Here is a 14,074-nt window from a genome sequence, read left to right as displayed (position 1 = left end):
GATGTATAATAGAAATGCCAATGAGACCTTTAATAAACCCAGCAGTCTGAGAAACCGAGTCTAAGAGCAATTTCAATTTCCTTAAATTTCCAGTTTTATTTTATAAAGACAGTCTGCCCCCTAGGGCTATAAATATTCAATCTACAATAGAATACTTTATTTAAAGTAAAGTTAAATGTTTAAGAGCATGTGGAAGTATGAATGCAGCAAATCAGAAATTATTGTATTAAGGCAGGTAGACACATACTGCATTCACATACCCATTCACCTGAATCTCCTTTTTGAAACTAAATCTAAATCGGAAGTATAAAATAATGTTGTATTGTAATCATCTAAAAAAGTTAATCTATATTTTGGTCCCAATATGTTTTCTGTTGTAGTTGTCTTACTTTGCTCATCATCTTAAAGCCAGCATGGAGAATCTTTTTAGCCAGTTTGTAATACACGGTATCTGGTCTGTTGTAAGTCATTGCATTGTCACACATCAGTTTAAAATCTGCCTGGAAAACATAAACATTATCACTGCTATATTTTCAAAAACTGTTTATATCCTAATAAATTCAATTTCAGTAGAATCTTACAATGTAAACAGGCAGGGAAGACCTTGGCAGGCTCCACACAGGAGCTGAAAATCCTCCCTGTAGGGATATCAGGAAGATTTGCAGCTCTTGAGAAACAGAGGCACTTCTATATTTCCAGGGTCCCACCCATCCATCTGAGGCATCCCATACTCTTTACTGTGCTGCCTCCCTGCTTTCTACTTGGATTTCAGCTCTGTCTCATCTCTAGTGGCTAACTGAAAGAGTTCCCTGCCAAAGTAATTCAGCTTCCATCCTCAGCAAGCAGCTCTTTCAGATAGAATGAGAAGACATTCTCAGCAGGTGTAACCAGCATGAAACTTTCTTTACTAACTTCTCCAATGACTTTCTGAGGAAACTGGCAGAGAAGATAGCAAATAGTAATCACATGTTTGCATGGTGCTTGACAATCCCCTATAAGTGCAAATAGGTGGACAACCACCAAGATTGCAATCACATGATCATGGGCATCTACCCCATTTTACGTCCTTTCTTGCTATAGTCATTAAGTGAATCACTGCAGCTGTTATAGCAGTGTGATTCTTAAATGAATTGGGCTTCCTGATTGACTTTGCTTGTCAGACAGATGAAAAAAGTGGTCACATGACCCTGGGACGCTGTAATCATATATATGATTATATGATTTCAGTGCTATTGAAATCACAAAATATATGAGTGATACGAACCCGGGGTTCAGAAAAATTTTGCCTCTTTTTACGAACTTTTTCCGAGTTACGAACCGGCGTTCGGAGACTGCTGGGAAGCCGCGCGGCTGTTTTAAAAGGTGACAGCCGGGCGGCGGGGCTTCCCAGCAGCCTCCCAAAAGCCGGTTCGTAACTCGAAAAAAGTTCGTAAGAAGAGGCAAAATTTTTCTGAACCCCGGGTTCGGTTCGGGAGGTTGCTGGGAAGCCCCCCAGTCCGGCTGTTACCTTTTAAAACAGTCGCGTGGCTTCCCAGCTGTCTCCCGAAGCCGAAGCCGAACTTCTGCGTTCGGCGTTCGGAGACAGCTGGGAAGCCGCGCGGCTGTTTTAAAAGGTTGCAGCCGGGCTGGGGGGCTTCCCAGCATTCCCCCGAACCCCGAACTTTTGCCGAACTTCCGGGTTCGGAGTTCGGGGGGGTGGGTGCTGGGAAGCCCCCCAGCCCGGCTGTGACCTTTTACAACAGCCGCGCGGCTTCCCAGCTGTCTCCGAACGCCGAATGCGGAAGTTCGGGTTTGGCGTTCGGCTTCGGGAGACAGCTGGGAAGCCGCGCGGCTGTTTTAACCCCCATGTTCTGTTCGATAAAACTTCGTAATGTTATGTTCGGGTCACATACGACCCAGACCGAAAACTCTTCATTTGAAGTGCTTATGTTTGGTCAATTTGAAAACTTTTTTCACTTGGAAAGTAGTCTGAACATTTCTGCACACAATGATATGAAAATTGAAATGAAAAAAGTAAATCTTATTGGTTTATTTTGCGGATATATTGCATGCCCCCCCCCCGTTTTTGTGAATTTTTTTCAATTTATGGATAGTTTTGCTTGCAAAATCCATTCTATTTTACTAAAGTTGGTGTGGGATTGGTAGCTTGAACATTTCTGAACATAATGATATGAAAATTGAACTGGAAAAATTGATGCATATTGGTTTATTTTGTTGATGAAATGCATGCCCCCCCCATTTTTTTGAAATAGTCTTCACTTTATGGATAATTTTGCTAGCAAAATACATTCTATTTTACTAAAGTTGGTGTGGGATTTGTAGCTTGAACATTTCTGAACATAATGATATGAAAATTGAACTGGAAAAATTGATGCATATTGGTTTATTTTGCACATAAATGGCCCCCCCATGCTTATACTCAAATAGGCTAATACTCGAGTAGGCTTATACTCGAGTACAAGACAATATGGTTTTATATTCAAAAATAAACCAATAAGAATCATTTTTTTCAGTTCATTTCTATTTTTCTTATGTTCAGGATTGTTTCAAAAGGATATTCCAAATATTTCTAGCCAAATATGTATAAAAAGTGACAATAATGGCACACAGCAAGGCCGAGGGGGGGGGGGTTGGCCCTTTTGTGGCAAAAATAAACCAATAAGAACCATTTTTTCCAGTTCATTTATATTTTTCTTATATTCAGAAATGTTCACTTTAGTATATCAAACCTTTTGGGGGGAAATTCCTTAGGGATTTGTAGCCCTAAAAAATAGAAATTGACACGAAATTCAGAAAGGATGGGGGGAGGGGCTTTTTGATCAAAATAAAAATATAAGTCTCAATTTTTCAAGTTCAATTTTCATATCATTATGTTCATAAATGTTCAAACTAGTTTTCCAGTTGAAAAAGTTTTCAAAAAGTTCAAATTCAAGTACCTAAAAAAATTCTTTTTGGTCCGGTCACATACGAACAGAAACAGACTCGAAGTGATGATTTTTTTTTGCCCAGAAAACAATTAGCCACCACCCCAAAAATATTTTTTGATGATCAGCATTGTTAAATTGAGTAAATGAATGCCTAAGATTTTAAAGAATATTTCGGATTTGGAGCATAAAAAAATAAAAAGTGAAAATGGTTGCAAGCAGCCGAGGGGGGGGGGCTTATTTCTGATGTTAAAAAACCAATAAGAATCATTTTTTTCAGTTCCTTTATATTTTTCTTATATTCAGAAATGTTCAAGCTACCAATCCCACACCAACTTTAGTAAAATAGAATGGATTTTGCAAGCAAAACTATCCATAAATTGAAATAAAATCACAAAAATGGGGGGGGGGTGCATTATATCAGCAAAATAAACCAATAAGATTTACTTTTTTCATTTCAATTTTCATATCATTGTGTGCAGAAATGTTCAGACTACTTTCCAAGTGAAAAAAGTTTTCAAATTGACCAAACATAAGCACTTCAAATGAAGAGTTTTCGGTCCGGGTAGTATGTGACCCGAACATAACATTAGGAAGTTTTTTTGCCCAGCAAAAACTAAGCCCCCCACACCCCCAAAAAAATTCTCATAGAGAGAACCCCTGAAATGATGAAAAGTCATGAAATTTCAAGTTTCAGATATGCAGGAAAAATGTTTTACCAGGGACTCAAACTTGGTTTCGGGTCACATAGGACCCGAACAGAACAGCAGGGTTAAAAGGTCGCAGCCGGGCTGGGGGGCTTCCCAGCACCCCCCCGAACCCCGAACTTTTGCCGAACTTCCGGGTTCGGGGGGGTGCTGGGAAGCCCCCCAGCCCGGCTGTGACCTTTTAAAACAGCCGCGCGGCTTCCCAGCTGTCTCCGAACGCCAAAGTTCGGGTTTGGCGTTCGGCTTCGGGAGACAGCTGGGAAGCCGCGCGGCTGTTTTAAAAGGTCGCAGCCGGGCTGGGGGGCTTCCCAGCACCCTCCCCGAACCTCGAACTTTTGCCGAACGTCCGGGTTCAGGGTTCGGGGGGGCTGGGAAGCCCCCCAGCCTGGCTGTGACCTTTTAAAACAGCCGCGCGGCTTCCCAGCTGTCTCCGAACGCCGAACGTGGAAGTTCGGGTTTGGCGTTCGGCTTCGGGAAGCTGCTGGGAAGCCGCGCGGCTGTTTTAAAAGGTGACAGCCGGCCTGGGGGGCTTCCCAGCAACCTCCCGAACCCCGAACTTTTGCCGAACTTCCGGGTTTGGGGTTCGGGAGGTTGCTGGGAAGCCCCCCAGGCCGGCTGTCACCTTTTGAAACAGCCGCGCGGCTTCCCAGCAGTCGCCGAATGCTGAACGCGGAAGTTCGGGCTTGGCGTTCGGCTTCGGGAAGCTGCTGGAAAGTCGCGCGGCTGTTTTAAAAGGTGACAGCCGGCCTGGGTGGCTTCCCAGCAACCTCCCAAACCCCGAACTTTTGCCGAACTTCCGGGTTCGGGAGGTTGCTGGGAAGCCCCCCAGGCCGGTTGTCACCTTTTAAAACAGCCGCGCGGCTTCCCAGCAGCTTCCCGAAGCCGAACGCCAAACCCGAACTTCCGCGGCTATTTTAAAAGGTGACAGCCGGCCTTTATATATATATATATATAATTTCAGTGCTATTATAACTTTGAATGGTCACTAAATGAACTGTTGGAAGTCCAGGACAAACTGTATCTGTACAATGTAAGGGATGTCATGAAAACAAAGCTCAAAATGAGCTGGTGTTAGTTAGATATTAAGAAATCAAATCAAAAATATTTCTAAAAAATATGTTTAAGAGAAAGCAACCAATATATCAATTATTCAAATAAGAAGGCAACAGGCTAATGGTTAAAAAAAGAAGATTGCTACTCAATTCCTATTTTCATGTCTGCTCAAAATTTCATTCCATCAGAAACTGTGAAAGGCAAAAAGACTATTCAGCCATTTGTTTGGAATGATATAAGGCAGTAGTGGCTAACCTTTTCCAGAGACAGTGGCCAAAGCGTGCATGCATGCCAGAACCCCTAAAATGCAATGTGCCCATGGCCTCTGTATTTGTGCTCCATTCCTGTGCTTGTACCCACCCACCCCCGCATACCTCTTGAATGCCCATGCGGGCCTCCCCCATGCCCCCCATGCATGTGTGTGGTTCCATTGCATGTACCCTGCCCCCATGCATGCACACACAATCCCGTACATGCGATTGTCCCCGGGTATGCTTGGCAGAGATCTGACAACCAGCTGGCCAGTGGGAGGTATGCGCACATGCTCACAGAAAGGGTGCTATATACCACCTGTAGCGCACATGCCAAAGGTTTGCCATCATTGATATAAAGTCTTCTGCTTGAGCAGAGTGCTGGACTAGAATATTGTGAATCTTCTGTTCTGTTCTGTTGGTCTGTTTTGTTCTATGCTATGCTATGCTATGCTATGCTATGCTGTTAATGTAATTGATAATCTGTCACACCTTTAGTATTTGAGAAATCCTGAAGTACCAGATACTTAGATGGCAGCAACTGTTGTTCCTATAGTTAAAAGAATTAGTGTTCCTTCTTTTAACTTATATATATTCTATATTCTATTTTAGCACTTTTTTCAATTTCTTGCTTTTAATTTTTTATGTCAGAATCATGTTTTTTTTTAAATAAATTATATATGTAATATTTGAATATTAAATTGAGACTCTATGTCTGTGAGCAATACTGGAAAATATACTAAATGTTTAAACGTAAGATAATTATTAGAAATTTGTTAAGTAATACAGTTCATCAAGTGAATTTGGATCAAAAGAATATTGATAAGTGGACCAAAATAAAATTTATGAATTAAATTAGACTTAATGTAAAAACTTGTGAGAATCCAGACACATATTAGCATATATTAGCAATATATTGCTTATTTACAGAAGACTCATTTAATGGAAATTGATAAATCTTAATAAAAGATTGGATAACATAGTTTACCTCACACATACTTCGACATAAGCTAAAGGTGTAGTATTTTAGTTTGAAAGATTCTAAATTGATGTACAGCAGTTGATTACTGATGAACAACAATTTATTACTGAGGTAAATAGGCTTATTAAATGTTATGTGTTAATATAGCAGAGACTATAATAGCTATGCTCAATATTTATGGACCTAATTTAGATTCCCTTATGTTATATGAATGTTCTCAACATTTGAACGTGTTAATGATAAGAGAAAGAGATTGGTTCCTGAGCTTGATAAAAATATGCCAGCATGAAAAATTATTAATGAGGGAAACAATATTTATTCAAAGTAATTTAATTTAATACTTTTGGTGTTTGATGCATAAAAGAGGATATTTTGGCAAAAGCAGAAAAAGAGCTGGAAATAAGATGCTTCCAAGAACAAGAATATCATTTTACTATTTTGTCCGATTTTTTAATACACCATATTTTTCGGTGTATAAGACGCACCTTTTTACTGCAAAAAAGTGCTTTAAAAACTAGGTGCATCTTATACATTGAATGCTGACACCACCACTGCCCGGCAGCCCTCGGCAGGAGGCAGGCACCTTAACCCTGGGGATGGCCAGGGTGCTGGGCATAGCATCAGCAGCAAAGCCTCTTTCCAGGTGGCTGCTGAGGCTTCCAACTGGCAGGGACAAGACGGGCGCGCCGCCCGAGTAAGCAGTCCTGGACGAGGCAGCAGCGGTAGCTGCTGAGGTGGCTCCGGCGGCTTTCATTTGAGGAGCAGCAGCACCAAGAATATCATATTCTCACCCCAGGCCAAATTGCAAGGCTGAGGAGGTCTGCAAACAGCCCCTGAATAGGCGGGGCCGTTGTCCGCACCAGCACCGTGTTATTGAGTGGTGGGCAACACGGGAGTGGGACGGCTGGGAGAAGAGGAAGCTTCGTGCCAGGAGGAAGGAGCAAAGGGGGAGTTGGGGGGAAAAGGGGGCAGAGCCATGAGGATTTTGTCTGATGCATTTTGAGGACGTTCGTTCCACTCACAAAAGTCCTTTCAGGGTATTTGGCATCAAATGGCATCTTTTTTTCCCTAATACAGAGGTAGTGAAACGGCAGGAAAGTGTAACTTTGGGGTAGGAATAAGTTATACTGAATCAAAAACTATTTTTCTGTGTTCACAAAAAAATTGGACTGCAAATAGCAGGTACAGTATGAATTGCAGTTTCTCCGAACTACAAAAGGAGCAGCTTCTATCTCTTGGGGTGGGTGGGTGGGTGGGAGAAGGAAAGAGCGAGGACTGACTCAATTGGGGGGGGGGGGGGAGAAAGAAGCAAATGCTTCGTCAGCCGGCTTTTACCGGCATTTTTTCCTGTTAATGAAGCCCGGTGGCTGCAGCTGCAAACTTGACTTCCTCCTCTCCTCACCCCTCCCTCTGTTGTTAACGTTCCCTCTGTTTGGGAAGAGGGGCTTTCTAGAATGCTTGGGGCTTGCTCTTTGCCTGGAGGGAGTGGGCAAGGCAGCAACGCCTGTAGGGGGAGCATCTGAGCTTCTCCCCCCACCCTTCCTCCCTGGCTCCTTGCTTTCCTCGCTCCCTTGGGTTTTCTATTCAGCAACCTTCCTTTCCCTCCCTCTTCTCATCCTTCTACTACTTTTTTCCATAGCTTTTCATTGCTGGCCTCTTATCTACCCCTTTGGGTTTAACTTGATATTAGGGTATATGGTTTTTGTTATTTTTCAGACAGCTTTTTGGTGTGTCAGTTGCCATTCTGAGCTTGTGGTTTCAATTGTGCTCAATCATTCCTCTGCTAGGTTCACATAGAGCAGGGGTAGGCAAAGTTGGCTCTTCTATGACATGTGGACTTCAACTCCCAGAATTACTGAGCTAGTATGATAGGCTCAGGAATTCTGGGAGTTGAAGTCCACAAGTCATAGAAGAGCCAACTTTGCCTACCCCTGACATAGAGATACTGTGAGAGTTTTATGACAGAGAAGCAATGCTACCGTGTTTCCCCGAAAGTAAGGCAGTGTCTTACTTTCTTTTTATCCCCAAAAGCCCCACTGTGTCTTACTTTGGGGGTATGTCTTATATTGTCCCGGGCACCGGGACCGGCTCGTCTTCGGGCTTCGGCCCGGGCGAGGCCTCTTCGGGCGCCGGAGCCGGCGGCGACTTCCTGACGCGCTACCGGCTGGTGTTGGAGGCGTCGGAGCAGTTCGCGGCGCTAGCGAGGGAGCTTCGCGCCCAGGAGAGTCTCCCAAATCCGGCGCGGATAAGAAGGACTCCTCGGCCGGCGGAGGAAGCGTGGCGGCGGCGGCAGGCTCCGGAGGGAGCTCGGGCGGTGGCGAGAAGACGGGATTCCGGGTGCCGAGCGCCACCTGCCCGCAGTTCACGCCAAGGACAGGCAGCCCCAGTTCCAGCGCCTCGGCCTGCTCGCCCGCCGCCGCCTTTGCCTCTTGCCCGGCGGGGAGAGCAAAGGCGGCGGCGGGAGTAGCGGAGGCGAGGCGGAGAAGAAAGAAGCGGCGGATAGCTGCAGCAAGGGCTCGTCAGCCGGAGCGTACGCCGGCTACCCCCCGCAGTTCCTGCCACCGGGTGTGGCGCTCGACCCCAGCAAAGCCGGCGGCGGGAGCGGCGGCAAAGCGGCAGGGTCCAGCCCTCTAGCCGGCGCCTCGCCAGCTATCCGCTGCTTCTTTCTTCTCCGCCTCGCCTCCGCTACTCCCACCGCCGCCTTTGCTCTCCCTGCCGGGCAAGAGGCCAGGCGAGCAGGCCGAGGCGCTGGAACTGGGGCTGCCTGTCCTTGGCGTGAACGGCAGGCAGGTGGCGCTCGGCACCCGGAATCCCGTCTTCTTGCCACCGCCCGAGCTCCCTCCGGAGCCTGCCGCCGCCGCCGCGCTTCCTCCGCCGGCCGAGGAGTCCTTCTTATCCGCGCCGGGTTTGGGAGACTCTCCTGGGCGCGAAGCTCCCTCGCCAGCGCCGCGAACTGCTCCGACGCCTCCCTCGCTTGTCTCATATGTCTTACTTTCGGGGTATGGCTTATATTAGCCGACCCCCCTGAAACTCCCCATATGTCTTACAATCGGGGGGGTCTTACTATCGGGGAAACACGGTAGTCTGTGCTGCATTTGTTTCTTACTTCAGGGATCAGCTTGGAAAATAATAAAATTCTTAGATTGCCATATGGTTTTTCTTCTTCTTCCCTGCTGATTTTTTGGCCCTCTAATCTAGCAAGGAAAACCAACTAAAGGCCAATAGAGCATCCACTTCATTCTCCTCCCCAAATGGGCTGTTTCCTCTCAGAAAACATAGAGAAAACCACCCAGTTGGGGAGGAGAATGAAGTGGATGCTCTGTTGGCCTTTAGTTGGTTTTCCTTGCTAGATTATGGATAAGAGGGGGGGGGGGAATCAGCAGGGAAGAAGGGGAAAAAAACCTATGGCAATCTAAGAATTTTATTATTTTCCAAGCTGATCCCCGAGTTAGGGGTGTAAGAGTCTTCAATCCTGGAAAGTTTAAGACTTGTGGACCTCAACTCCCATTTCTGAGCTAGCATGACTGGAGGAGGAATTCTGGAAGTTGAAGTCCACAAGTCTTGAAGCTGTCAAGTTTGAAGTTTGTAAAAAGTGTTCATGGTTTTAAAAAGTATACATGGTTGTAAAAGGTATTCTGCTACACTGGTATTTTAATAAACAATATAATACTACACCATTTGGTTCAGAATACTTTTTTCCTTGTTTTTCTCCTCTAAAATCTAGATGCATCTTATACACCAGTGCATCTTATACACTGAAAAATATGGTACTTAGGGAGAAAACTTAAGCGATTTGCCAAGAAATTTATAGGGAAAATATGAGAAATTAAAAAAAATGAAGCTGCCGAGTTATTAGAAGACAGCTATAATCTTAAAATAAAGTGGGGGGGGGAGCATTTAGTCAGCACCAATTGTGCTAGTTCTCCCACTTAAAAAGATGAGAGAGGCCTGTAATTGACTTCATAGGCAGACCTCAACTATGAGGGACAGCATGAGAAAGCACATCCAGAAAATCTGATAACAAGTTCAAACAGGTCCCATTAATACAGGTAATGAGTGGAGGACAGAGGAACTTCTTAAAGAAGAAGTTACAGGTCTGTGAAATCCAGAAATCTTGCTTGTTTGTAGGTGACCAAATACTTATTTTCCACCATAATTTGCAAATAGATTTGTTAAAAATCAAACAATGTAATTTTCTGGATGTGTTTTCTCATAGTTGAGGTCTACCTATGATGTAAATTACATGTCTCTTTCATCTTTTTAAGTGGGAGAACTTGCACCATGGGTGGCTGACTAAATACTCCCCTCTCCCAACTGTATATATGTAGGACAAGTAGCAATATAATACACTGAACACACTGAATGGCTTTGACTTTTTTGATCTAGGTTGAAGTACATTCCTGTAGAATACAAAGATTTCTATGTCTATCTCTGGAACCTTATCTTTGTTATAGTGAAAACAAAGATTCATAGGAACACTAATATTGTGTTAATAAATCTCCATTAATTTACCTTGAATTCTGTTACTGATTTGTATTCATTTGCTGCAATTTTTTCTTTCATGGTACCAAAATCCATAGGATGCTTTATTATCATGGAATAGCCAGGAGCAATAGCATCCGTGACTGGAAAAGCAAAAAAACCATGAGGATCTTTCCTAAAAAAAAAAAAAACAATCACCACAGAACATTATGTTTAGGTATAATATTTCCATATACTATGCTAATGGTATCAATTAATAACTTTCTGCAATATGCAATATCCAAAGGCAATGTCAAGGAATGGAAAACATAAAGAACTGAATTATAATTCCTAACACATCAAAAATCTTAAGATCATCTACTACAAATAAATATTTTAGCATAACAAATATTCAGTATATACCATTATTTCTACCTGAGATGTCCAAACTTTGCAGAACTTTGTATAGTATTTCTACAATCTTCTCCATCCAGATTAAGGGCATAAATTAACTGACTGGAAATCTCTTTCAGACAGCTAAGATGGAGTCTATTATATTCAACTACATAAATCCTCCTTTCCCAGGACCACCTGCACCAAAAAGACATGCTTTCATCTTCCTTCTCTGATAATTTTTGATTCATATGCAGCTCTATTTTTATTCCATTTTCATTTGGAATGATGTAATGGTCTTGGGTTCCCCTGGAACAAACAAGCTGCAGTAGCCAATGCTGCTCAGAATCCATTTTAGGTCAGCAGTAATCATTATTTTCTTTCTTCCTTCAACCTCTCTTTAAAAGTACAGTGGTACCTCGAGATACGAGTTTAATTCGTTCCGGACCTGGGCTCTTAAGTCGAGCAGCTCTTATCTCGAACGACTTTTCCCCATAGGAATTAATGTAAATAATTTTAATTGGTTCCAGCCCTCAAAAAACTCACAAAGTTAGTCTAAATTATGCAGAAAGACATGTTTTTAATGAAGAAATGTACATGTACATATAAATGAATAATGAAGTTTCTTTCACTTAACTTGTAAACTTTCTTAAACGTTTAAATTTACATATGTTCAACTTCTCTGCCACCCAATCCTGTAGGACAGAGGTCCCCAACCCTTTTTGCACCAGGGACCGGCTTTAAGCGATCAAGAGAGGAATGGGTGAATGAATGGACGGAGGGTGGGAAGGAAGGAAGGAAAGAGGGAAGGGACAGGAACAGAAGAAGGAAGCAAGGAAACTTATGAAAGGGGAGAGTAAGAGAGGAATGAGTGAAGGGAGGGAGGGAGGGAAGAAGGTGGCAAGGAGAAAGAAAAGAAGAAATAGAGGAAGGGAAGGTAAAAGAGGGAAAGAAAAAGAGCAAGAAAGAAAGAAAGAAAGAAAGAAAGAAAGAAAGAAAGAAAGAAAGAAAGAAAAAAAGGGGGAAGGGACAGGAACAGAGGAAGGAAGCAAGGAAACTTATGAAAGGGGAGAGAGTAAGAGAGGAATGAGTGAAGGGAGGGAGGGAGGGAAGAAGGTGGGAAGGAGAAAGAAAAGAAGAAATAGAGGAAGGGAAGGTAAAAGAGAGAAAGAAAAAGAGCAAGAAAGAAAGCAAGAAAGCAAGAAAGAAAGAAAGAAAGAAAGAAAGGGGGAAGGGACAGGAACAGAGGAAGGAAGCAAGGAAACTTATGAAAGGGGAGAGCAAGAGAGGAATTAGTGAAGGGAGGGAGGGAAGGAAGAAGGTGGGAAGGAGAAAGAAAAGAAGAAATAGAGGAAGGGAAGGTAAAAGAGAGCAAGAAAAAGAGCAAGAAAGAAAGAAAGAAAGAAAGAAAGAAAGAAAGAAAGAAAGGCAACTTCAAAGAAAGGCTCACTGAGCATCTCTCACTCTCTCTCTCTTTCTATCCCTCTCTTTCTCTCTCTCCCCCCTCTCTCTTTCTCTTTCTCTACCCCTCCTGGATTCCCGGATCGCTCGCTTCTCCCTCCCCCCCAGCCAAACCCCCAAAGCATGTTTGCTGCCACACGATTTAGCCAGGACAGGAGCGAAGTAACGTGGAGGATTGGGAAGCTGAAACCGGGCGGTTTCAGCTTTCCAATCCTTCACGTTACTTCGCCGCTAAATCGTGTGGCAGCAAACATGCTTTGGGGGTTTGGCTGGGGGGGAGAAGTAGCACCTTCCTAACTCCCTCCCCCCCAGCCAAACCCCCAAAGCATGTTTGCTGCCACACGATTTAGCCAGGACAGGAGCGAAGTAACGTGGAGGATTGGGAAGCTGAAACCGGGCGGTTTCAGCTTTCCAATCCTTCACGTTACTTTGCCGCTAAATCGTGTGGCAGCAAACATGCTTTGGGGGTTTGGCTGGGGGGGAGAAGTAGCACCTTCCTAACTCCCTCCCCCCCAGCCAAACCCCCAAAGCATGTTTGCTGCCACACGATTTAGCCAGGACAGGAGCGAAGTAACGTGGAGGATTGGGGAGCTGAAACCGGGCGGTTTCAGCTTTCCAATCCTTCACGTTACTTCGCCGCTAAATCGTGTGGCGCCTTCCTCCACCGCCGCCAGCATCCAGCTCTTCCTCCACTTCTCGCTTCTCTACAAAATGACAGCCGGGCGGAGGCTGGCGGCGGTGGAGGAAGGCGAATGCGGCTTGGAAGCGGGGGAGGGGCGGCGGAACGTCTTTGGCCACTTAGCTCTTCCTCCGAAAGGAAAGCGTGGAGGCTGCCTCTCTCCTCCCATATTCCGCCCCCCTCCCAGCTTCCAAGCCGCATTTGCCTTCCTCCGCCGCCGCCAGCCTCCGCCCGGCTGTCATTTTGTAGAGAAGCGAGAAGCGGAGGAAGAGCTGGATGCTGGTGGTAACGGAGGAAGGCGAATGCATAACTTTTTTTTCTTATTTATGGGAAATGGAAAAAATACTTTCTGAAGCCCCCGAGCCCCCCAGGCCGGCTGCGACGTTTTAAAACACCCGCGCCGCTTCGCAGCTGTCTCCTGAAGCCGAACGCGGAAGTTAGCGTTCGGGTTCAGGAGACAGCTGCGAAGCGGCGTGCGTGTTTTAAAAGGTTGCAGCCGGCCTGGGGGGCTTGCCAGCACCCCTCCGAGCCCCCCAGGCCGGCTGCAACCTTTTAAAACACGCGGGATACGAGCGCCAAGGAGCTGTCTCCTGAAGCCGAACGCGGAAGTTAGCGTTCGGCTTCAGGAGACAGCTGCGAAGCGGCGTGCGTGTTTTAAAAGGTTGCAGCCGGCCTGGGGGGCTTGCCAGCACCCCTCCGAGCCCCCCAGGCCGGCTGCAACCTTTTAAAACATGCGGGATACGAGCGCCAAGGAGCTGTCTCCTGAAGCCGAACGCGGAAGTTAGCGTTCGGCTTCAGGAGACAGCTCCTTGGCGCTCGTATCCCGAATGTGAGCTCGGGAGGCGAACAAAAATGTCGCTCCCCTCCCAGCTCTTATCTCGAGTAGCTCGTAAGTAGAGCTGCTCGTATGTCGAGGTTCCAATGTATGAGCTCTTTCTATTCCTTTGCCAGCAAATCCACTCCCCTTTCCTGAGAGAAAGTGTTTACATGTGTGAAAAGTATTCTAGAATCATAAATATATAGAGTTGAAACCACAAGAATCATAAACTCCAATCTTTCCTAATGTATCAAAATCTTGAGAACCTTCCCATAAAATGGATACAGTATAACCTTCTTAGAGAAACTGTTCTATTGTTGTATTGATCTTATAGAAGATTGTCTTT

The 14,074-nt window shown here is 44.9% G+C and overlaps 1 protein-coding gene across 4 annotated transcripts in view; it reads right to left on the bottom strand.

Moving 5' to 3' along the window:
- The window catches only part of BRD9 (bromodomain containing 9), a 99,620-nt gene that overhangs the window by 41,747 nt on the left and 43,799 nt on the right, over positions 1–14,074 (bottom strand). For all 4 annotated transcript variants that reach the window (XM_070729729.1, XM_070729732.1, XM_070729731.1 and 1 more), the window contains exons 5-6: positions 10,430–10,574; positions 390–500 (exon numbers count right to left, since the gene is read on the bottom strand). In XM_070729729.1, coding sequence (XP_070585830.1) covers positions 390–500; positions 10,430–10,574 — 256 coding nt within the window. The remainder of the gene's footprint in view (positions 1–389; positions 501–10,429; positions 10,575–14,074) is intronic.

The sequence above is a fragment of the Erythrolamprus reginae genome, chromosome Z, assembly GCF_031021105.1.
Source record: "Erythrolamprus reginae isolate rEryReg1 chromosome Z, rEryReg1.hap1, whole genome shotgun sequence".
NCBI lineage: Eukaryota > Metazoa > Chordata > Lepidosauria > Squamata > Dipsadidae > Erythrolamprus > Erythrolamprus reginae.
The sequence above is the reverse complement of the archived record's forward strand: the minus strand, read 5'-3'. Positions and strand labels throughout refer to the sequence as shown.